This window comes from Schizosaccharomyces pombe (assembly GCF_000002945.2).
Source record: "Schizosaccharomyces pombe strain 972h- genome assembly, chromosome: II".
Classification (NCBI taxonomy): domain Eukaryota; kingdom Fungi; phylum Ascomycota; class Schizosaccharomycetes; order Schizosaccharomycetales; family Schizosaccharomycetaceae; genus Schizosaccharomyces; species Schizosaccharomyces pombe.
Genome location: NC_003423.3, coordinates 540,528 through 560,338, shown reverse-complemented (window position 1 = coordinate 560,338; position 19,811 = coordinate 540,528). Strand labels below are relative to the sequence as shown.

The 19,811-nt window shown below is 36.2% G+C and overlaps 8 protein-coding genes and 12 long non-coding RNA genes across 20 annotated transcripts; 9 read left to right on the top strand and 11 right to left on the bottom strand.

The window, feature by feature from the left end:
• The first annotated feature begins 11 nt into the window (after nucleotides 1-11).
• osh42 (oxysterol binding protein) lies at nucleotides 12-2,512 on the top strand. Its single transcript, NM_001021137.4, has 5 exons — nucleotides 12-108; nucleotides 176-188; nucleotides 311-336; nucleotides 865-1,066; nucleotides 1,114-2,512. The coding sequence occupies exons 1-5, from the start codon at nucleotides 47-49 to the stop codon at nucleotides 2,002-2,004; spliced, it is 1,194 nt and encodes a 397-aa protein (NP_595231.3). The 5' UTR covers nucleotides 12-46; the 3' UTR covers nucleotides 2,005-2,512.
• Nucleotides 2,513-3,090: 578 nt separating this feature from the next.
• Nucleotides 3,091-4,514, bottom strand: mrps16 (mitochondrial ribosomal protein subunit S16). Its single transcript, NM_001021136.3, has 3 exons — nucleotides 4,370-4,514; nucleotides 3,760-3,940; nucleotides 3,091-3,493 (listed from the first exon to the last, which is right to left on the bottom strand). Exons 1-3 carry the CDS (start codon nucleotides 4,444-4,446, stop codon nucleotides 3,461-3,463), a joined length of 291 nt encoding a protein of 96 aa, NP_595230.2. The 5' UTR covers nucleotides 4,447-4,514; the 3' UTR covers nucleotides 3,091-3,460.
• Nucleotides 3,821-4,594, top strand: SPOM_SPNCRNA.4772. The gene has a single exon (NR_194129.1). It is a non-coding gene; the product is annotated as a non-coding RNA (long non-coding RNA).
• Nucleotides 4,595-4,725: 131 nt separating this feature from the next.
• On the top strand, nucleotides 4,726-4,945 carry SPOM_SPNCRNA.4771. Its single transcript, NR_194128.1, has one exon. It is a non-coding gene; the product is annotated as a non-coding RNA (long non-coding RNA).
• A 98-nt stretch (nucleotides 4,946-5,043) lies between these two features.
• On the top strand, nucleotides 5,044-9,209 carry sre2 (membrane-tethered transcription factor). Its single transcript, NM_001021135.3, has one exon. It carries the CDS (start codon nucleotides 6,215-6,217, stop codon nucleotides 8,594-8,596), a length of 2,382 nt encoding a protein of 793 aa, NP_595229.1. The 5' UTR covers nucleotides 5,044-6,214; the 3' UTR covers nucleotides 8,597-9,209.
• On the bottom strand, nucleotides 6,184-7,057 carry SPOM_SPNCRNA.4770. The gene has a single exon (NR_194127.1). It is a non-coding gene; the product is annotated as a non-coding RNA (long non-coding RNA).
• Nucleotides 7,559-8,380, bottom strand: SPOM_SPNCRNA.4769. The gene has a single exon (NR_194126.1). It is a non-coding gene; the product is annotated as a non-coding RNA (long non-coding RNA).
• Nucleotides 8,609-8,996, bottom strand: SPOM_SPNCRNA.4768. The gene has a single exon (NR_194125.1). It is a non-coding gene; the product is annotated as a non-coding RNA (long non-coding RNA).
• SPOM_SPBC354.04 (uncharacterized protein) lies at nucleotides 9,068-10,043 on the bottom strand (the record flags this gene model as incomplete). Its single annotated transcript, NM_001021134.3, has 1 exon — nucleotides 9,068-10,043. One exon carries the CDS (start codon nucleotides 10,041-10,043, stop codon nucleotides 9,552-9,554), a length of 492 nt encoding a protein of 163 aa, NP_595228.1. The 3' UTR covers nucleotides 9,068-9,551.
• On the top strand, nucleotides 9,301-10,178 carry SPOM_SPNCRNA.4767. Its single transcript, NR_194124.1, has one exon. It is a non-coding gene; the product is annotated as a non-coding RNA (long non-coding RNA).
• On the bottom strand, nucleotides 10,110-11,975 carry swd3 (Set1C complex WD repeat protein Swd3). The gene has a single exon (NM_001021133.3). It carries the CDS (start codon nucleotides 11,667-11,669, stop codon nucleotides 10,527-10,529), a length of 1,143 nt encoding a protein of 380 aa, NP_595227.1. The 5' UTR covers nucleotides 11,670-11,975; the 3' UTR covers nucleotides 10,110-10,526.
• Nucleotides 10,966-11,842, top strand: SPOM_SPNCRNA.4766. Its single transcript, NR_194123.1, has one exon. It is a non-coding gene; the product is annotated as a non-coding RNA (long non-coding RNA).
• SPOM_SPNCRNA.1369 lies at nucleotides 11,962-13,343 on the top strand. The gene has a single exon (NR_150245.1). It is a non-coding gene; the product is annotated as a non-coding RNA, possible alternative UTR (long non-coding RNA).
• prl66 lies at nucleotides 12,578-13,014 on the bottom strand. The gene has a single exon (NR_151024.1). It is a non-coding gene; the product is annotated as a non-coding RNA, poly(A)-bearing (long non-coding RNA).
• Nucleotides 13,325-15,588, top strand: sec61 (translocon alpha subunit Sec61). The gene is made up of 6 exons (NM_001021132.3): nucleotides 13,325-13,382; nucleotides 13,427-13,494; nucleotides 13,548-13,660; nucleotides 13,717-13,749; nucleotides 13,875-14,008; nucleotides 14,187-15,588. The coding sequence occupies exons 1-6, from the start codon at nucleotides 13,373-13,375 to the stop codon at nucleotides 15,266-15,268; spliced, it is 1,440 nt and encodes a 479-aa protein (NP_595226.1). The 5' UTR covers nucleotides 13,325-13,372; the 3' UTR covers nucleotides 15,269-15,588.
• SPOM_SPNCRNA.4765 lies at nucleotides 13,398-13,682 on the bottom strand. Its single transcript, NR_194122.1, has one exon. It is a non-coding gene; the product is annotated as a non-coding RNA (long non-coding RNA).
• SPOM_SPNCRNA.4764 lies at nucleotides 13,891-15,310 on the bottom strand. The gene has a single exon (NR_194121.1). It is a non-coding gene; the product is annotated as a non-coding RNA (long non-coding RNA).
• gtp1 (GTP-binding protein Gtp1) lies at nucleotides 15,503-16,994 on the bottom strand. The gene is made up of 4 exons (NM_001021131.3): nucleotides 16,901-16,994; nucleotides 16,787-16,855; nucleotides 16,501-16,671; nucleotides 15,503-16,447 (listed from the first exon to the last, which is right to left on the bottom strand). Exons 1-4 carry the CDS (start codon nucleotides 16,916-16,918, stop codon nucleotides 15,614-15,616), a joined length of 1,092 nt encoding a protein of 363 aa, NP_595225.2. The 5' UTR covers nucleotides 16,919-16,994; the 3' UTR covers nucleotides 15,503-15,613.
• SPOM_SPNCRNA.4763 lies at nucleotides 16,958-19,403 on the top strand. Its single transcript, NR_194120.1, has one exon. It is a non-coding gene; the product is annotated as a non-coding RNA (long non-coding RNA).
• Nucleotides 17,171-19,183, bottom strand: cut12. The gene is made up of 2 exons (NM_001021130.3): nucleotides 19,050-19,183; nucleotides 17,171-19,007 (listed from the first exon to the last, which is right to left on the bottom strand). The coding sequence occupies exons 1-2, from the start codon at nucleotides 19,054-19,056 to the stop codon at nucleotides 17,368-17,370; spliced, it is 1,647 nt and encodes a 548-aa protein (NP_595224.1). The 5' UTR covers nucleotides 19,057-19,183; the 3' UTR covers nucleotides 17,171-17,367.
• Nucleotides 19,404-19,811: the final 408 nt, after the last annotated feature.

Genomic DNA, 19,811 nt, shown 5'->3' with positions numbered 1-19,811 from the left:
TTTATTCTTTTACCAAACACGATAGCATTTAATTACACGATCGACAATGTCGGAAACATCAGAACAAATGGAAGAGACTGTGCAATCTGGTAATGAACCCATTTCTAAGTAAGTACCACATATGTTCTTTAATCAAATGTTTACATTTTACTAACATGTTTTTTCCTTATGATAGGAGCACTTGGATGGTATGAATTGTACTGAGTCCTATAAGATTGAAGGCATAATCAATCTGCTTTCAGCCTTATGCAAGGAATCTTACTTTTTTCTTTGACATTGTAACATTTTACTTACTTTTTCTTCAAAAAAGGGGTTCATCAAGAACTTGGCTACATTGTAAGTATATTCAGTTAAAAGAAACAAAATTGGAAATATGGTATCTTGAGAAAAAAAAAAGGTAAATTTGAACACGATGCATTCTTTTCCAACGGGAAATGTTCATTCGATTTTTAGTTTCATTCAAATCTATGTGATTTTTGTAAAAATTTGAAATATAAAAGGAACTTTTTTTAAGCGTAAAATTGCTTATAATTGTCTTATTTCCAGCAATTTGCCCGGCTTTCAAATGGCTGGCTGGTTTAGATAATGAAATAACGCGTCAAAATATGGACAAGTGCTTATTTTTGCTGTTGTTAAATTGTTTTTTACTCATGTTCTTTGCTTGTCATGCCTTTAGCTTTCATATTGATATGTGCTATTGTCCTTTCGAGTCTAACATTAAAGAGGACTTTCCAGCGCCATTTCTTAATTTTCCATCTCATAACTTTCTAGTTTTTTTCTTTTTGTTTTTCAGAGAGGAATTGTCTTTTTCTCATGTCGATTGCTCTTTTTAATCTGTATTTGAATACTAACTTTACTTCACAGTACTGGTGACTTGTCCACACTTTCAGCTCCTTCTTTCATTTTATCAGGGACATCTTTGCTCGAATACATGTCTTATTGGTTTGAGTTTCCTGAGCTATTCGTAACAATTGTCGATTTTCCCACTCCTAAAGAACGTATGCTGGCTGTTCTCAAGTGGTACATAACTGGTCTTAGTCGTGAATACGCATCCCGGAATAAGAACGTACGTCTTTATAAAATTTTATCATGTAATGTTAACCAAAATTTCAGTATGGTACTGAAAAGAAACCGTTGAACCCTATTTTGGGAGAGCTTTTTTATGGGTCATGGGATTCTAGCAAGGGTAAAGTGGAGCTTACTGCCGAGCAAGTATCCCATCACGGACCTGAATCAGCTGCTCATGTGGTTTGTAAGGAAGCCGGTATCACCGTTGATACGCATAATAAATACAGAAGTGGATTTTCAGGACGAACTGTATACGTCAACCAACTCGGCCAGCTTCGTGTTCATCTTGAAAAGTATAATGAGACATATTATATAACTCTGCCCAATATCTCCCTTGAAGGACTGTGGTTTATGGCACCTTATATTGAATTGTACGGTTCGACTTATATTGTTAGCAACACAAATTATATTACAAAGATCGATTATTCCGGCCGAGGTTACTTCAGAGGTACCAAGAATTCTTTCAAGGCTACTATCTTTGAGAAAAATGAAGATCCTGATTATATTGTTGAAGGTGTATGGACTGGCGAATCTAAATTGACTATTCCTAGTCTGAAAAGTACCATTTTTTTCTTAAGCATCCCTAGTCTTGAAGCTACTCCTATTACCGTCAAGCCTGAATCAGAAATGGGAGACTGGGAGTCTCGAAATGTTTGGAAAGAAGTGTCCGCTGCCTTAGCCAGTGGTAATTATGATATTGTAAGCTCGAAAAAGTCTACAATCGAACAATCACAACGTGATATGCGTAAGAAAGAAGAAGCAGAGGGAGCAGTTTGGGCCAGAAGATACTTCAAATGGGAAGAGCATGATAGCGATGCCAGGAATGCTTTAGCCCAAGCTGTTTTAGAAGTTATTGAACCAGGCTTCTGGATTTACATTGGTGACACTCATCCTTCATTGCCAGCAGGAGAACAACCTGTCAAACGGATGGAATAAATTTGTGTTACTTATATTTTTGTTTCTTAAATTTATGTGTGCTTTTCGGGCTGCTATAGTTTTCCGTCCTTAACAGTGTCCTTTTTTCTACTTTTGGGAGGATTGGCCCAAAAGCTCTCTTGGTTGTGCAATCAGGGCTTAAAATAATGCTTGAAAGTATATAGGTATCTTTCGCTCTTTAAACGTTCAACTGAAGTTTTACGATCAACGATTTTACTAAAGGTTCTTTTAACGGTTGGCTTTTAGTACGAAATCAGCACTTTTCATTTAGATTATCTATGCGGTATACTAGTTTATTACTTATATGTCGGTTACACATATGCATGTCAGGGAAAAAGCATTGCAATTTGATCTATACTCATTTCGAGATTTGGTAGTAGATTTTTTTTTTTCATTAAGTGATTTCTCGCTTTCTTTTTCAAGTTTATTTTTACATACTATTTGGTTTGTGATGTTTAGCTTGTATTTAATGCATTAATTGAAAATTACACTGTTCGGTGCATGAATAAATGTAGTGGTGTAGAGTTGGACTGGTTGATGAAATATGGTAATAATACCAAAGTAAATTGCTTCTGGTACAGTTAATAAATTAGCTTATAAGGCTAGTTCACCATTTATAATATTTTGTTACAAACGATTAAGTTGTTAATATTCATTGTTGAACGATTTTAAATCCTTTGAGACAAGTCTTTTATAAATTCAACGGAAGTACAGGAATGATTTGTTAGAATTGTACAACTATTGCAATTGGCTATTAATGAACGTGTTCAGTTCCAATTAAACGAATGAGGAAATCAGGAAAGCAACAAAGCGCATTGCCGTTTCCGAACGGAAAGTCCAAAAATCTAAGCAATAATAGATACACCGATATTAACCTAAATATTTGAAATGAAGCTGTTAATTTGTTTCTAAAAAAATAAGGGTATAACATCAGTAAACGAAATGAAGTTTCAGTATAAAGTGAAGATCCATTTTAACCATAAACGCAAAAGCTAAAAATTACAAAGGCAAAATATTGGTACCAAGATTTCTCATTACCAAACAATTTTAAGTACAAAGCAACAAGTAATTACAAATGGATAGCATCAAATTATGAGCGCTTTCAACTAGCGCATAACCTCAGATAGATAGACACTTTAAAAAATTTAGAAATTAAGATATCACTACGCTAACGATAATGTGGAGAAGGAATTAAAAAAAAAAAGGTGATATTGTAATAAAAAGAATCGTAAAGAAAACAAATATCGCACTCAGCCAAAAAACGTGGTTTTAAAAAAACAGTACGGAAGGGTAAAATCGGTCAAAAATTATGAAATTTAGTTGAGAGAGGTAATTAGCGTGATCACAGAGATAAAGTGTAAAAAAAAATAAAAAATGTGTTAAAGATATCTAGACATTGTGAAGTGGTCGTAAAAAAGAAATGTCATGACTTGAGCAATAACGATTATAGTGAGTTTCAAGAAACGGGTTTTTTAGGAAGCAACTGGAACTAAAAGTGAAAAAAGTAACGTTAGTAAGAATTGATAGATTGATAGAAAGAAGTAAAACAAGTAAATTAGTAGCCAAATCGTAACGAAAACAGGGATGAGATCCTACACTCCATTTCGGAAAGCCGGGCAGTTAGGGAACATGAGAAAAATCACCCGAGCGGTATATCGCAAGCGGGTCGAAAATTTTAGTCAAAAAAGAGAGTTGAAAGAAAGTTTAACGAATTTGGACTAGTCATAAAAATAGATAAAGAGAGCTTGGGCATACCTTTTCAGCTAAAGAGCGGACGGTGTCGGATGGTTGTGCTCCTACACTTATCCAATATTTAAAACGTTCAACGTTGAGCTGGATATCTTTTATACGAGGAATGGAGTCCTGAGAATCAATCTTCTTAGGGATGGGATCAAAAGTGCCGATGGTTTCGATAGGTTTGGCTTGAGGTGCTTTCCTATATTGAGTTAACAAAGTCGAACCAAAAGACAGGAATGGATGAAGGAGAAAAAAAAGGATGTACAGGTGATATGTAAACAGTTAATAGAGGCCAAGGGGGCCAAACCACAATAAATAGTCAATTAATAAGAAAAATTGTGGTTGGTGTCCTTGGCATTTTGAATACTATGTAGAAAGACTAGATTAAATAGATGAGAGCATCCAGGAATACCTGAAAACTAAAGCTTCTAAAAAAGATCGCAATTTAGAGCCAAAGGAACCGTCAAAAAAAAGCAGTCTTTTAGCATTTTATCTTCCATTCTTTCATAACCCACATCAAGCCATCTCCCTTACTAAATCCTGTACAAAAACTTTCCCCTTTACGTGAACCGCTACAAGTGTTGTAAAACACGAAACAACCGTCTAGGTATGTTTTCATCCTACTTACCATGCATTCGCAACTACGATATGGTAAAAAGGTCTATTTCTGACGCCATGACGCGCCAAACGAATTTTTACTACCATTGAGAAGAGCCGGTTTTCAACGAGTCCTACAAATCCCGTCTTTCCCACTTGGTGGTAGGAGTATGGTTAAGAGCAACTTGAGTAAACACGAAGACAATGCAGGTATCAAGGATGGAAAGCAGATGGACGTATCGTATTGTGCACTCCGTTGTTTATAAAATAGCGTTGTGCCTTGCTTTTCGTTCATACTTACAAACAAAACATAATTTCAAAAGATCATTTCAAACGTTTTCTGGGATAGAAATTACGTTCTTTTCCTTCCATTTATCTTTCTACTTCCTGCTGACTCTATTTCTCTTTATAAGCAGTGTGAATTGATCATATTCACTACCCCCGGAGTGAGATACAGCACGAATTACGGTAACACGAATACTACAAAGCGAGCATTCTCCACGTTGTTCAAGGTATGCTTTGCTTGTATCGAGTTTGCTAAACAGGAATACTGTAAGCGATTGTAGAATGCGTATACGAGATACCATAAACGAACGTTACTCATGTAATGCGTAGTTTGCCAACCTTCTTTTCACCACGCAATCCTTATAACGTAATGTTAATCGCTATAGACATTCCTTAGCTTAAGCGGCTTCGTCTACTTTTAGCTTTTTCCTCCCTCCCATAAATTCTACTTAGCGACAGCAAAACATAACTTAAGACTCGCGTAGATTGCGCATCCCTGTTGAATATTTAACTCCATCCGTTCTTGAAAATTTCTAGTGATCAAGAAAGCTATTGATTGAATCTTAGAGGGTTTTTGTTGCTTTCGTACGAATCGTTGTTTGGGGAGTTCGGTTAATTGGTATTTTGAGATTTCCCAACACCTAGGCTTCTTTTAGTTAGCATTTTGATCTTGTTCTGAATTGCCCATTCTTTTGGTGTTGTTACGAATTGCTGGATCCACTGACATTGATTTTTGCCATCGTACTCCCGGTTACTGTCAAGTCAGTGTGTTGTGTCGACGGATTCAAGCAAAATAGGAACATCGGATTGAAACGTTTCTTTGGACATCGCTTTGTGGATGAACGGTGCTAGGTTTTAGGCTAGTAGCAGTTTTAAGACTCATTACATATCGGAACACCTGAAGATTTGACGTTTACATCCTGCCTTGCGTCAGTTTCTACTCCTTTCTTCTCCGTCATCATATAATTGCTGTCAATTCCTTATAACGCAGCTTGGGGGCCAATTTTTACTATATTCCCCTTTATATATTTAGTTTTTATAAGTTTTTCTTCTTTCATTGTTTATCCTGTCAAGCTTGTTCATCTTGTCTCGTTTACTTGGTTAGTTCGTGAACGAGTGCGTTCTTGGGGTCGCTTACCTTGAAGATTCCTGTTCAACCCGGTTTCATAATAATTCAACTTGAAAGAGGAAAAACCTAATTTTTTGTTGTTTTATACTTTCCTTCGCTCAAAGACAACTACTATAGGCGTTTTCTTGGGTTCCAATTTTATTTGCTTTCCTACTACAATTTCCACCCATTCTATCTTTCCTTTAGTTTTCGCTTCCTCTCCTTTTTTGAAATAATCCCGCTTTTCTTCTAATTTCTCGTTTATTAAACGGTGTATTGTTAAATTTTTTTTTGCGGTTAGCGTTTCATCAACAAGAAGTTCGGAAATTCGAATTCTCTCCATTACTACTGAGTGTTTTTTCTTTTTTCTTTTTTTAATCTTTCTCTTTTTGTCTTGGAAACTTTTCATTCTTTAAATACCTATAAATACCTTTCGTTCTCCTTGACTCATATCCAAAACGACTGTTTGGTATTCGCTTCGCTATGTGTCCTTCCCAACACTCGTCGCTCAAGGATATTCATCGTCAACTCGAAAACACTGCGATTTCCAATCCCACTGAAAACGCTGATCCATCCAGTTATGTGGATGGCTCAAATATCATGGATTTCAAGCACCCATCCATAGTTTCGTCTTCAGCATCTTCTTCATACCCTATAAGCCACGTGCCCTCTGTAGGAACTCGTGGTATACCACGATCTTACTCTATGGCGTCTGCGTATCCATATCAAGTCAATTCCAATTCAATGGACGCTTCTACTGCCTTCAATCTTAACCAAGACGTTGCTGACAAACCTATGTTGGCACGTAACTCTATTGACTCCTCCATCAATACGGAATTAGGCCCACTAGAATCAAATCATTGGTTTACACAAGCGCAGGATCACTCCCGACAGTACTCAAGTAGCTGGGATCCATCCATTGATCCTTTTGAAGTCAAAAACTCTTTACATGATTCAACGGATTTATCAATCACACATCACCCCCATTTACCTATAAATCATCAAGGGAACACTTGGAAGCATGCAAATGAATCCTTACAGAGCAATCAAGGTCCAGTTCCCAACACAAAGTTTGTCGGTTTGGAGACTACTCAAACGGACTCTTACCAACAATCTTCGGTAAATTCTGTTGTTAAGATCGAGGAAGCTGACGCAACTTACGCTCTTCGTGAGGAAAGCGGTCAGTTTAATACTTTTACTGGTGCTGAAAATCCATCGATATCTCCACATTCCTTGAACCCAAATTTCCCCCAGTACACTGAAAAACCGGCTTTAACGCTATTGCAGAGCCCGAAGCAAAATTCAAATTATGATACATCTAATTTTCAAAACTCTGTTTCAGATTCCTCCATGCAATTTACAAACGAAGGTATGCCATCGCCTGTGAAAGGAATCATGAGTTCCGATGATGCTGTCGCATTTAATTTCTCTCAATATAGTACGGTCTATCCCCAAAACGCACCTGAAAATGGTAACGAATTTGAGACACCTAACAAGCTTAAGAGAACGGTATCTTCTCCTTGTGCTTCAATCTCTTCAAAGCGTAGCTATGGGGATATTGCGCAAGACTGTTCATATATATCTTCAAAGACTAATGGTGGAGGCCCTTCAGATTCTCCTTCAAGCTCTTCGACCTCTGTTCGAGGTTCTGTAAACGATTCGAATAGCCCCATTTCTTCATCGGCAACTTTCGCTATCCAAAGCAATGGGGTGGAGCCGGTTGGTTTATCTACCCAAGAACAAAACCTTTCTCCTTTGAGCAAAAGGTCCGCTCACAATATGATCGAAAAACGTTACCGAAGTAATCTTAATGACAAAATTGCTGAGCTAAGGGATGCAGTACCGACTCTGCGCTCTGGATACAATTCTACTACAGCAGATGAGCTTAAGGGTACTTACGTTCCCTTATCGCGAAAGCTGAACAAAGCTACCATTTTGTCAAAAGCTACCGAGTATATAAAAAGTTTACAATCAAAAAATAAAAAGTTAATCGAAGAAAACAAGATTTTGCAAAAACGCTTATCAGAATACACCTCGGTCATTCAAGCTTCTTTGACCGCACCCTCCCAACCGGCTTCATTGTCTTTGCTAGGTCCTCCTGGTAACACTCCAGGACATCGCAATGTTCCGCCTATATTGAAAAGGAGTAGCATCGGTACTCCTTCTCAACAAGCTTATTTTCCAGATGCTCCCCATAATTGCCATTCGGTTCCTCAAAATAGCTCGTATCCCCGACCTCCAATGCAGGTTAATAGATCTCCTATTGATTCGATGCAAACGATTCCTCATGCAAATTTTAATGAGATGCACAATGCGTATTCCTCTAGATACCCTTTGAAATATTCAAAGTCCTGCAATGCGGTTTCGCATACATCAATGATGCATCCACAAGAATACGGTGGATCACTTCCTTCGTCGACAGTTCCCTCTGATTACAATCAACCTCAGTTGGTGTCGCCAAGGGCTCAGGCTGATCAGCAAGGATTGAGTTATAAAAACGTTGGGAGGGCTGTTCTGAACGGTCTAGTGGGATTAGAAACTGTTCATATGTTAACTAATCCGGATGATGCTGGTTCTTCCAATCGCTTTTCAATGTCAGTACTCCCAATATCTCCTTCTCTCCATAGTATCTTGCGATTTTTATTGTTGCTTTTAGCTTTTCTTTGTTTTGCCATGCATATACTTTTAACACCAGAAGCTACCTTGCGAAAATGGGCATCTTCCATATACCTCTCCTTTCGATTGGAGTGTGTTTTTATATCTTTTTTGATATTTTCTGTACCAATTTACGATTGGGGAAACTATTTAAATTTGCGTGGAAAATTGCTATCCGAATTAAATTTAGAATCTGGTGTTGCAACATAATTCCAATCACTCTTCTTTATAGTATTCTCCACTAAGCTGGAATTCTCTGAGATTACTGTTCGTGTTCTTTTGTGGATGTTTCCTTGACTACTTAACTAATAAAAGCGTGACATTATACTGCTTCCCTTATAGTTTTGGTTGGTTTTCAAGGATCTTGTTTTTGTTTTGTTCATCTTGTACCTGTGTAAGTTTTATATGACATTGACCTAATGGCCGTGCTCATGACTTCCGATTTCCTAATACGGTGATTTTACTTTGGAAGGCTTTATTACACTTTTTTAAGAAATATGATTCCTATTTTAATATTTCTTTTATGTAACTGTGCCAGTGTTTTGTCTGATTGGGGGTATGGAATGAATAGTTTTTCACTGCTCGTTGTTGGAAATAAATACTTGATCGCAATGATTTGTCAATGTATTAAGAAGTTATGTATTACTTCAACAGATGTGAACGAATTCGTTTACCTTTGCTTTTTGATGATTCGTGTTTGTTGTTTACTTCTATCTTTTTTTGCCTTAGTGTTAATTGTCGCTCTAGCAGACGACGGTAAATTAACTATTAATAATCATTTCTAACGGATTTTCTTTTTATCCAGCTCCCTCTAATGAGGCTTTATTAGTAAAATTATATAATTATATCCATTTATCTTCCATTTTTATTCTCGAATTTTTCTTGCTGTAAGATTGAAGCAGTTTGGAAATATAAAAATTATGTTTTCAAATTGAAATTGAATAGCCAATCTAAATGAAAAAAATTTTAGTGTCATCGTCAACCTTATAATTTCCCCTATATTGTATCAAATCCCAACTCCTATACTGTTTCAAAAAAATGCCAAAATATAACGACCAACATGGACCTTCTTAAAAATTTTTTAAGATTAAAAAATATAATCTTTGTTAAAATGAAAAAGATAGTAGGCAAGAGAAACATAATGAAAACCATACGGCTTTTATCCTTACTTAGTCGCTTCCTCTTCAATTTCCTGGAACTCGCGAACGACTGTGTCAGACCTTTTGAGCTTATCATTAATGAATGTCCATCTTTTCAAGGTATTCTCTACCAATCCGTCAGCACGGGGTAGTAGATTCTTGCCTACGACCTTGGGTGCAAACAAATATGGAATTAACATAGGGTGTGGAAGAGGCGTTAATATCACCAAATAAACAAACATTAAGTTTTTATCATAAGGATAGGGCTGTACGGCGGATAGAAGAATTTGTTGAACATGATCAAAGTCGAAGCTAGTCATCAACTCAATTCTGTTTACCACAGTATCCGTGTCTTCATCTAACATAACACTGTAATTCTTAACATCTAAGGGGATCGCTTTAGCACCTACTGACTCTAACCTTCGGAGCTCCTCTTCAACTTTTTCAGCAATCCAACTTTTTGCTTTCTCGTCAACCTGCAAACTGTCCAAATCCTTATGTGCTGGGTTTTCACTCATTGAAAATCAGGTAATACGTTTTTTTCTCAATTATTTTAAGTTTGACTCGGCCAAATGATTTAATTCGAAAAAAGTTTTACCTTATTAGAATATCAGTAGTGGTAAAGGAATAAATATTAGGAAAAAAAAGTAAAAAATTTATCTCCCTTTAAAATCTGTCGAATTAAACTAGATGATGAAAATTAGTAACAAAATGAATATAACTGGTTTAATAAACGAGAAAAATTAGAAAAACCATCAATTTCAGGATATCAACTTGGCCGACATTCGTTCTTCGAGAAATCTTCTGTAAAGAATAATCGAAGACTGTATAAATTAATTTTATCTTCTATGTATCGATCCACTTAAGTTTTCATAGGCCAACTAGCCTTTGGATTGGAAGTAAGGAGCTTGTTTTCGCACGTAAACCTTTAGCATCATTATCTTCATCGTAATTCCAAGTAGTTTCTTTAAACTTTATACATTATTTGTCAACAATTCAGGTTAAGGTGAAAAGCCATCTTTCTCGTGCTTCGACAATAGAAGAGAAGGAGCCCAAACTCGTACATAAGGATCAGTTCCTGATGTGATTATGAAAGGACCTAAACTGGTTACATTTAAAAGTGATGTTTCTGGATCATCGGAATGCCTAATTGAATCGTCAATAATTATTTTTGTACTCGGATCTGTAATTTGGATTGTTCCATCTTCACTAGGAATTAAAAGATAAGCATCGTGCATGAAAGATTCTGCATCATCAGGGTAGGAAGAGTCATTATTGGGTAAAGCTTCAGTATTTTTAGGAATATTTTTAGAAGAATAGCAATCCCAAGACATAGAATATCTTGTATTCACGTGGCTATCAAATATTCGTACCACACGGTTTCGGCGATAATCCCAAAGACGGATCTGTGAGTTAAGATTACTTACAAGCAGATATTTTCGATTTTCTGTAAACTGGAGATTAGACAAAGGAACATTAATGGGTTCAACTAATGTTTTTAAACACTGGCCACTGAGAACATCCCAAATTCGTGCCATTCCATCATAACTAGCAGTCGCACATAAAGTTCCGTCAGCTGATATAGAAACAGATATAATAGGTTCTGAATGTGCAGGTAGCATCCTAAGGCAAGTTCCATCTTGAAGATTCCATATACGGACAGTCTCATCCCATGATCCTGACACCAAAAGCGTGCCCAATGGATTAAAGTCAATTGATGAAACGTAATTTGTATGACCTTTTAAACATCTCACACTGCACCGTTTTTCAAAATCCCAAATCCTTATGGTCTTATCGTCAGAAGCGCTAGCTAGATACTTACTACCAGTTGCCCATTTTACTTGAGATATTCCTCGGTAGTGGCCGAAAAGTGTACATTCAAGTCGAAACGTAAGTGCGCTCCAAATCTTTATAGTTCCATCGGATGAAGAGGTAGCGATCCATCGTTTGTTAGGGGAAACGCTGACACATGTAACACTTTTCTCATGACCGAAAAGAGTACAATATTCAGAGAATCCTGAATGTGATTCATAATTGCGAATGCGCTTATGTATTTGCTCCTCATCTTCCTCTACAACACCTTTCTGGTCTTTTTGTACTTGCAGGTCGTGGTTCAAAGGAAATTGTTGAGCTGTGGAATCCATCTTCTAATATACGATATGTGAAAAATTATCAGACCGATTGTTTGTACTTCTCGTAAAAATGGACTAAAGACAAAAATCGTATCAGGAAGTATTAAAAGGTTTATTGAATGATCTCAACAATCATAAACAAACGCCTTTGTCTGATAGTAAAATCGATCAATTTATTTCCTCTTTCTAGAGTCTATGTACAAGAAAAAAAGTTCATGGGCTTTTTGCATATGTAGATTATAAAATTACAATGATGCCAGTCAATTTTTTAAGCATCCAGCTTTATTGTATGCACAAGCAGTAACTGGTGTGGACAACGAAGTGTATAACATTCAACTAGCAACATACCACAATAATGACTATTTAAAAAACGCTTTTCTTTGGACTTATATTAAATAACTCAATAATTTGACTCGTCTTCAATAAAGTTTACAGGTTCATTTTCCTCGCAATTCACGTCGAAAACTACTCTGCAAAGGATATTCAGGAATATTGTCATTTTTAAGCCATTTAGTTCAAAGACTTAATAAATGGAAGTTTACTACAAATTGTACAATAATTCACGCATTGAAGTTATGAAAAAGCTTAGGGAATGAAGAAGAACGACTAGGCTCCTTTTACTGAAACGTAAAGTTTACAAGGAATTAATACAAAAACTTTTTTCTGATATTGCTCACTAATTTGACGAGGGTTCAATACTCTTGCGCTAAGGGTACGATCTTCGTACTGAGACATATCCTTTGAAGTTTTGTAATCTTCTAGTCTGTGAGTAGGCTAGTCCAATTTCTCTCCGGCCTTGCATTCATGAAGCTCCTGCTTGTTTGAAAGATACTAAAAAGAGGTTTCCTTATAATGAACCAAAATACGTTCTTTGCATAATGTCCTCATTCAATTAATATTGACTTTGATAGCTCCTTCGATATCAAGTTTTCCATTGCTTAAAGTTCTCAATAAGTAGTGTCTGTGATTCATCTCTCAACTGACTTCGAATGAGTCAACTCATAACTTTCAGAGTGATGCAAATAATTTAAGTTAAAAATGTTTCACTCTCGTTTGTCCCAAAGTTTTTTTATCCAGATAGCTGTTGTTCCACAGAAACATCTAAATCACGTGGATAGTAATTGCAAGAAAGAGGCTAACACTTATGAACAACTAGAATTACTTGTTGAGGTCATGAATTGGTAATCAATTTATTTGATCCAATCTCCCAATTACAAATTGGTAAAACAATATTGTGTTTTCATTTTTTGGTGAAACAGTTGGCATCTTAGATCGGTACACATATTAAGCCTTTCATCATAGCCTTTAGTTCCCTTCTTATTCCATATTAAATTAATGATCTTGATTTATTAGTCAACCTTGTTGCCTGGGTCGTAATGGAAATCGCATCTCCTTTTAATCCCTATGTGAAGTAAAATCATTTCAGCAGTTATTATTTTGAATTTTAATCGGCTTAAAAAACTTCTCTAACGCTTGTTAAATGGGCAATTCAGGCATTCATTACAGCTTCAACAAATGTTTATACTGGTATTATAGCGTATTTATTAACTATATAATGAAACGAAATATTTACTTGTTATCGCATTTAAGTGAATAGTTATCTCCATCGTTCTGCTGCCTTAATTTAATTCACCACCAAAACCTCAGTATGATACTTCACTGTCAACAAGAACCAGCAAGTTTAGTTGGGCAGAAATCTAATTAAATTATACAATATGAGTGATTGTAAGACCATGCTTTATTTCTTATTGATTTCTAACACTATACAGTACGATTTCTGGACCTTGTAAAGCCTTTCGCGCCATTCTTACCGGAGATTGCTGCACCCGAACGAAAGGTATGTAGCATATGTATCTCATAAGAGACATCGAAAGCTAATATCGAATCTAGGTCCCTTTCAAGCAAAAAATGTTATGGACTGGAGTCACCTTGTTGATTTTTTTGGTTATGTCTCAAGTACCATTATATGGAATTGTCTCTTCAGACTCTTCGGATCCTTTGCTGTAAGACTATTATTTTTGTTTAAATTTTAATTTTCTAAAGCTAATGACTTTTTCAGCTGGCTACGTATGATTTTAGCTGCCAATCGAGGGTATGTTTTTAAGAAATATGGATGAGTGAAGGTATTGTAACCATCACTGACAAGAGATTACTCTTTAACTTCCTTATTTTTCATTTTTTAAAAAATGTGTTTATGCATTTACTAACCATTATAAGAACACTCATGGAATTAGGTATATCTCCTATTGTCACTTCCAGTATGCTGGTTCAGCTTCTTGTCGGTTCACAATTGATTGAAGTTAACATGGAGCTAAAATCCGATCGAGAAATGTACCAACTTGTTCAAAAATGTATGTTTGATTTCCAATCTACTGTAGTATGTAGCGTGGCTGCGTTTAGTTACATTTTTAATTTTGCTCATTTTCAATTCTGAAGTGGAGCTTTTGTTTTTCTTTACTTTTTGAGTCTTTCAGCCGTAAACGTTACTTAATTTTTTTTTTCGAAAGGCTTATGCTAACTTTAATTTAGTCTTGGCTATCATCATTGCGTTTGGTCAAGCTACAGCTTATGTGTTGACAGGCATGTACGGACGTCCTCAAGATTTAGGTGCAGGTATTTGTTTGCTTCTTATCCTTCAATTGGCTGCCGCTAGTCTGATTGTTTTACTTTTGGATGAACTATTGCAGAAGGGTTATGGTTTAGGATCCGGTATTTCTCTTTTTATTGCTACAATCAATTGCGAAAACATCTTTTGGAAAGCCTTTTCCCCCACCACCTATCATATTGCCAATGGTGTTCAATTTGAAGGTGCCGTTATCAATTTTGTTTATGTTATGTTTACATGGGATAACAAAGCAGCTGCCCTTTATCAAGCTTTCTTCCGTTCAGGACTTACTTCCAGTCAAATTCAGCTTCCCAACCTCTGGAACTTCTTTGCTACTTTACTCGTTTTCGGAGTCGTTATTTACCTTCAAGATTTCCGCGTCGAGATTCCAATTCGTTCTCAAAAGTTCCGTGGTTATAGAAGTACCTTCCCTGTCAAATTGCTGTACACGTCTAATACCCCTATTATGCTTCAATCTGCGTTGACTTCTAATCTCTTCTTCGCCAGCCGTCTTTTATTCAACCGTTTTTCCAGTAATTTCTTAGTACGCTTTTTAGGTGTTTGGGAACAAACCGCTACTTCTGGTTTATCGTATTATCTCTCTCCTCCTGCGTCCTTCCAAGATGCTCTCATTGACCCTATTCATACTTTGGTCTACGTATTTTTTACCATGTTTGCGTGCGCTCTTTTCTCTAAACTTTGGATTGAAGTTTCTGGAGCAAGCCCAAGAGACGTTGCCAAGCAACTTAAGAGTCAGCAGCTTGTTATGGCCGGTCATCGTGAGGGTAGCATGTACAAGGAATTAAAGCGTATCATCCCTACTGCCGCTTGGCTTTCTGGTGCCGTTGTTGGTGCATTGGCCGTTGCTTCCGATTTGCTTGGTGCCTTAGGATCAGGTACTGCTGTTTTATTGTGTACGACCACCATTTATGGCTATTATGAACAGTTACAGAAAGAAATTAAAGGTGATCAATACGGTTTACCCGTTACTCCCATGATGCAATAAAATGCCTAATATGATGGGTCATGCTAACAAGGATGAAGAAATATTTACTTTAAAATATAGTTCCAGAAGCAGTTGGATTTAAAAAGCATGGAGACTTCCTATTCAAAGTATCGAACATACTTTATTTTGAGGGTTGTTATTGGATTGAAGCCGATTCAATGCAAAACACCGATAACATCAATTAATTTATGTTCACTATTATAGGAAAGGAATATTTACAATCTTTTTATGTATATAGTTTTTTAATGAAGCAGTTCAACTTTGTTTTGCTTTATAAAACTAGGTATGTACTGAACAAAAATATTAGCATTCCTGTAAATTTAATAAACGAAAAATTTTTCCTATTTATTTTGTCACAATAGTAACCACATCTCCTTCTTCAACTCTATGATTTAAACCAACAACCTGGGGACTATGTTTTGCAGAAGTACCCCATACAAGTGCATATTTTAATTGTTCAGCCAATGTTCTGTGAATCCTATTACAGACTTGCTCGATTGTTGATCCCTTGCGCACAATCAGGGCTTCAGAGAAGTCGGGCATTTCTCCTTTCCGTTTAGTATATATTCTGTAGAGATTGAGTTCTTCCCAAATGCGCTCTTTAAGAAAGTCAAGATTCAGCTTCATATTACAGCTAATAACGACAGACTTTGGTAAACGAGCAAGTCGGTCCACTTCTTCCAACGAAACGGCATCAATCTTACTATAACAATACAGACAATTGATATATCGCCGATTTCCCATAACAAGATCAATAAAGTCATCCACGGTGATGTCTTCACGAATTAGGATATCTGCATTGTGGATTCTGTATTCATGTAAAATATTGTATGCCATTTTGTAATCCATATGAGTTAGAGGAACAGTGTGATTAAATTTAATGCCCCCATTTTTTTTTATGGTAAGGGTCACATTTGGTGGTTGTCGATTTAAACGAATGCCAACTTGTTCAAGTTCATACTCAATTTTTTCTCGCTGATCGGCAGCTTTTGTAGCATCCAAAACCATTAAAATTAAATCAGCTGTGCGTGCAGCAGATACTGCTTGGCGGCCACCTCTTCCCTGAGAGGCACCTTCAATGATACCTGGAAGATCTAACATTTGAATTTCTGCTCCATCGTATTCGAGTACACCTGGAATAGCCGTTAAAGTAGTGAATTCATAAGATGCAGTCGCCGACTATATTACCATTGTTAGTAAAAAAATAAAGTATTTAAAAAGAAATAGCAAACCTTCGTTTTCGTAATAGCAGACAGCAAAGTAGATTTACCAACAGATGGAAATCCAATAAATGCAACTCTAGCATCACCACTTTTCAAAACATCGAAGCCCTCCCCCTTTGGCCCCGATTTTGAAGTAGGTTCAAGTAATTGAGCCCTCAGCTTGGCGAGTTTTCCTTTCAACTAAAGGACTAGGTTAGTTTAATTTAGAGTTGATTCTTTATAAGTTGGAACAACATTGTAATATTTGCTATAAAATAAAAGGCATTCCAGTTAGAAATGAATTAAAAAAACTTACCAAACCAAGATGGTACTCCGTCGCCTTATTTTTTTGCGTCCGGCGCATTTCAGCTTCAATCTCTTGAATCTAGCCAATTTAGATTAGTATATAACGGCAGATATTTTTATTTACTTTTTCTAAGACACCCATTTTCCCATTTAATAACCTATCGTAGTGTGGTAATATGAAATTGTTGCTACTTTCAAGTTTTTACTGCGTATGGCCTAAGACAAGATTCAAATGGAGGTTGAGGAGATGGAATTCTTCCAGTCAGCTTACGATCTAAATGTACAGCTGAATGTTTTTCTAGTAAAATACTGCATGAAAAGATGAAATTAAATTACAATATCCACGACTAATACGGCCTTTTACAAGCCTCTTATAATGAATCCATCATTTATACTAAAAATTAGTAATTTGAGTTAATATTAATAATGGACTTATATTTTATTTAATTCTCGAAAGGAATATAGTTAATTTTCAATACTTGATGCACACACCTTTCCTCAACAAAAATAAATGAAACTAAGGCTCCAGTCCTTTACTTAAAAAGGATATGCATTCTAATTATACAATATCGATCTAGTAAAATTATACCTTCAGGAATTCAACTGAAGTTCTTGAAGTTTCAACTTCCTTCGTCTTCTCCTTTCCTCTAATCTTTTCTTTGCATTCGCAGTACGTTGATTTGGACTCTTCAAATCATAATCCACGCGAGAACTAGTTGCAACTTTAACTTGTGGTTTTTCAACATCAGCACTTGTAGTTACGTTCGCTTTTGATTGGTATACTGACGTTGGATTTGTTTTTCCAAGGTTTGAGCTTAAAGAAGATAACACGTTTGGCGTCACTCTTGCTTTTGGCAATTGCTGCAAGGTAGTAGCAGAAGATAAGCTACCACCATCTTGTGGGAAACTAAGTTTCGACGGTAAGTGGGACTTCTTTGCTGCTATTGAAAATGGAGCAGGTGTAGGAGTTTGATTAGACTGCATTAAATTCATACGTACTTTGGAAGCTGCGGAAATAGGAGTTGATGAAATTATTCCTTCAGAAGGTATTAGGTTTGTCGTATGGGACTTTTTTGATGAATGAGTCAGCATTTGAGCTGCCAAATGCGACATATCTGCTCCCCGATGTAAATTCTTGGAAGGAACCTGTTCTTGAGGCTCACGCACATCAGATTGGGATGGCCTAGAAACAACTTTAGTAGTAATCGGACTTGGCTTAGCAGTATAAAGCTCCCTCATTTGGCTAAATCTATTTCCAACGAATTCCTTGCCTTTGTATTTTGACTGTTGTCCTTGATGATTATGGATTTTCTCCGTTTCTAAAGCTCGACAACGTTGTTTCCAAAAATTGATTTCCTCTTGTTTCTCTAAAATTAAGGATTCCAAACGCTCACGGATAGAGGTTAATTCTAACTCAAGATCCGAATGAGCAGAATCTAGCATACTAAACTTTTGCTTCCAGTATTTTCCTGAAGAGGAACGAGGCGCATCAAGGTTTATCGTATAGTCAGGTTCATCCAAGCTCTCAGAGGGAAAAGCTTGGGATGTGTCAATCATAACGTCTTTAATAATTTCCTTCATTTTTCGATTATTGTTCACAACATCTCGAAAGCAATCCTTCATTAAACTTGACCAGTCATTATTATTGTTACTATCCCATTTGAATTTAGAGATCTCGGCATCCATCGAGTGAGGATATTTTTTCTTTGAAGGGACATCTTCGCCTAATCTCTGATTGCTTTTTGTCTCATTTTTATAGGATTCATTGATATTAATATTATAGCGATTATCAAACTCGTCATGCTTACTTTTGTTTTCATTATCCGGATTATTAATATTCGGTTTTGGAGTACTCTGTAACAAAGGGGATTTGAATTCTTCATGACCCATTAAAGGATTCTCATCATCTAATCTCGTAAATAAGAAATTATTTTTCGTTGGACGATTCCACGTCGCAGCATCTTTTGAAATATCTTTGAAATTGACGGTCTTCTTTATTTGTAAAGTACCTGGAGTTTTCAAAATCCCATTTTGTGCTGCTTTACTTTTTAACGGAGTTAATGTCTCAGTTGGGCGCAGGTCTTCTTTTGCGTCTTGCGGAAGTTCTGCATCAGATTCTGCATCCTCAATGTAAGAGGACATTTTTGTAACAGGCTTCGTCACAGTTCCTGCTAATTTACTAGAAAATGCTTTCAAAACCCATGCATATGTTGGCGGAGTGTTCAAAGTTTCTAAATTTTGAGATTAGCTTTGTTTACATAGGAATTCCTTACCTGACATTCTATCGGATCTCTGAATTGTTCTGCATGTAAAAATATAATTAAAAATATAAATAATTTAAACGAATTTAACAAAATTATGTCCAAACAACCCAACTTTAACAATATTTCCCAATTCGGTGGTTTTCAACGTATGGCACAAACACAACAAACTAATAAAGAACCCGATCGCATGTTACATTGGACGTCCTCTCAGTACACTATTTTACACACTGCGTATCGTCATATTTCTTTTAATATGTGAACTCGTTATTGTATGTTAATAAACTTTGTGATATCGTGAACGGTCTTTTCGCTATATGGAGGAGGTAATTGAATAGGAAGTAGAGTATAGCTGCAATGAAATACATTTACTACTACGATTATAAATAATACTTATAGATGGGTAATTGATAAAGGATATTGAGTATTTGTAGATATAGCGCTCATTGCAATAAAAGTCATATGGCAATTTTTGTCTTAACGAGCTTGCGCATCCAAATTCATAGCATTTGAATCAAGGGGGGTCGCAATGGTTGAGCTTCATTTTCGTGAACAAGTTTGTCGTATTTCCACCATAGAAAAAGCACGCATCTATCTACCTGTTTGAAATAGTCAAAGCAAATCTTAGAAACTTTAAACTTTTTACGTAAGATATATGCCTCAATTTACTTTTAAAATCTTTTTAAAAAACAAATAAGGAATTCTTATACGTATCGATCAAAAACCGACTCTATCAAACTTAAACATATTGGGAAATCTAAAGAGTTCATCTAC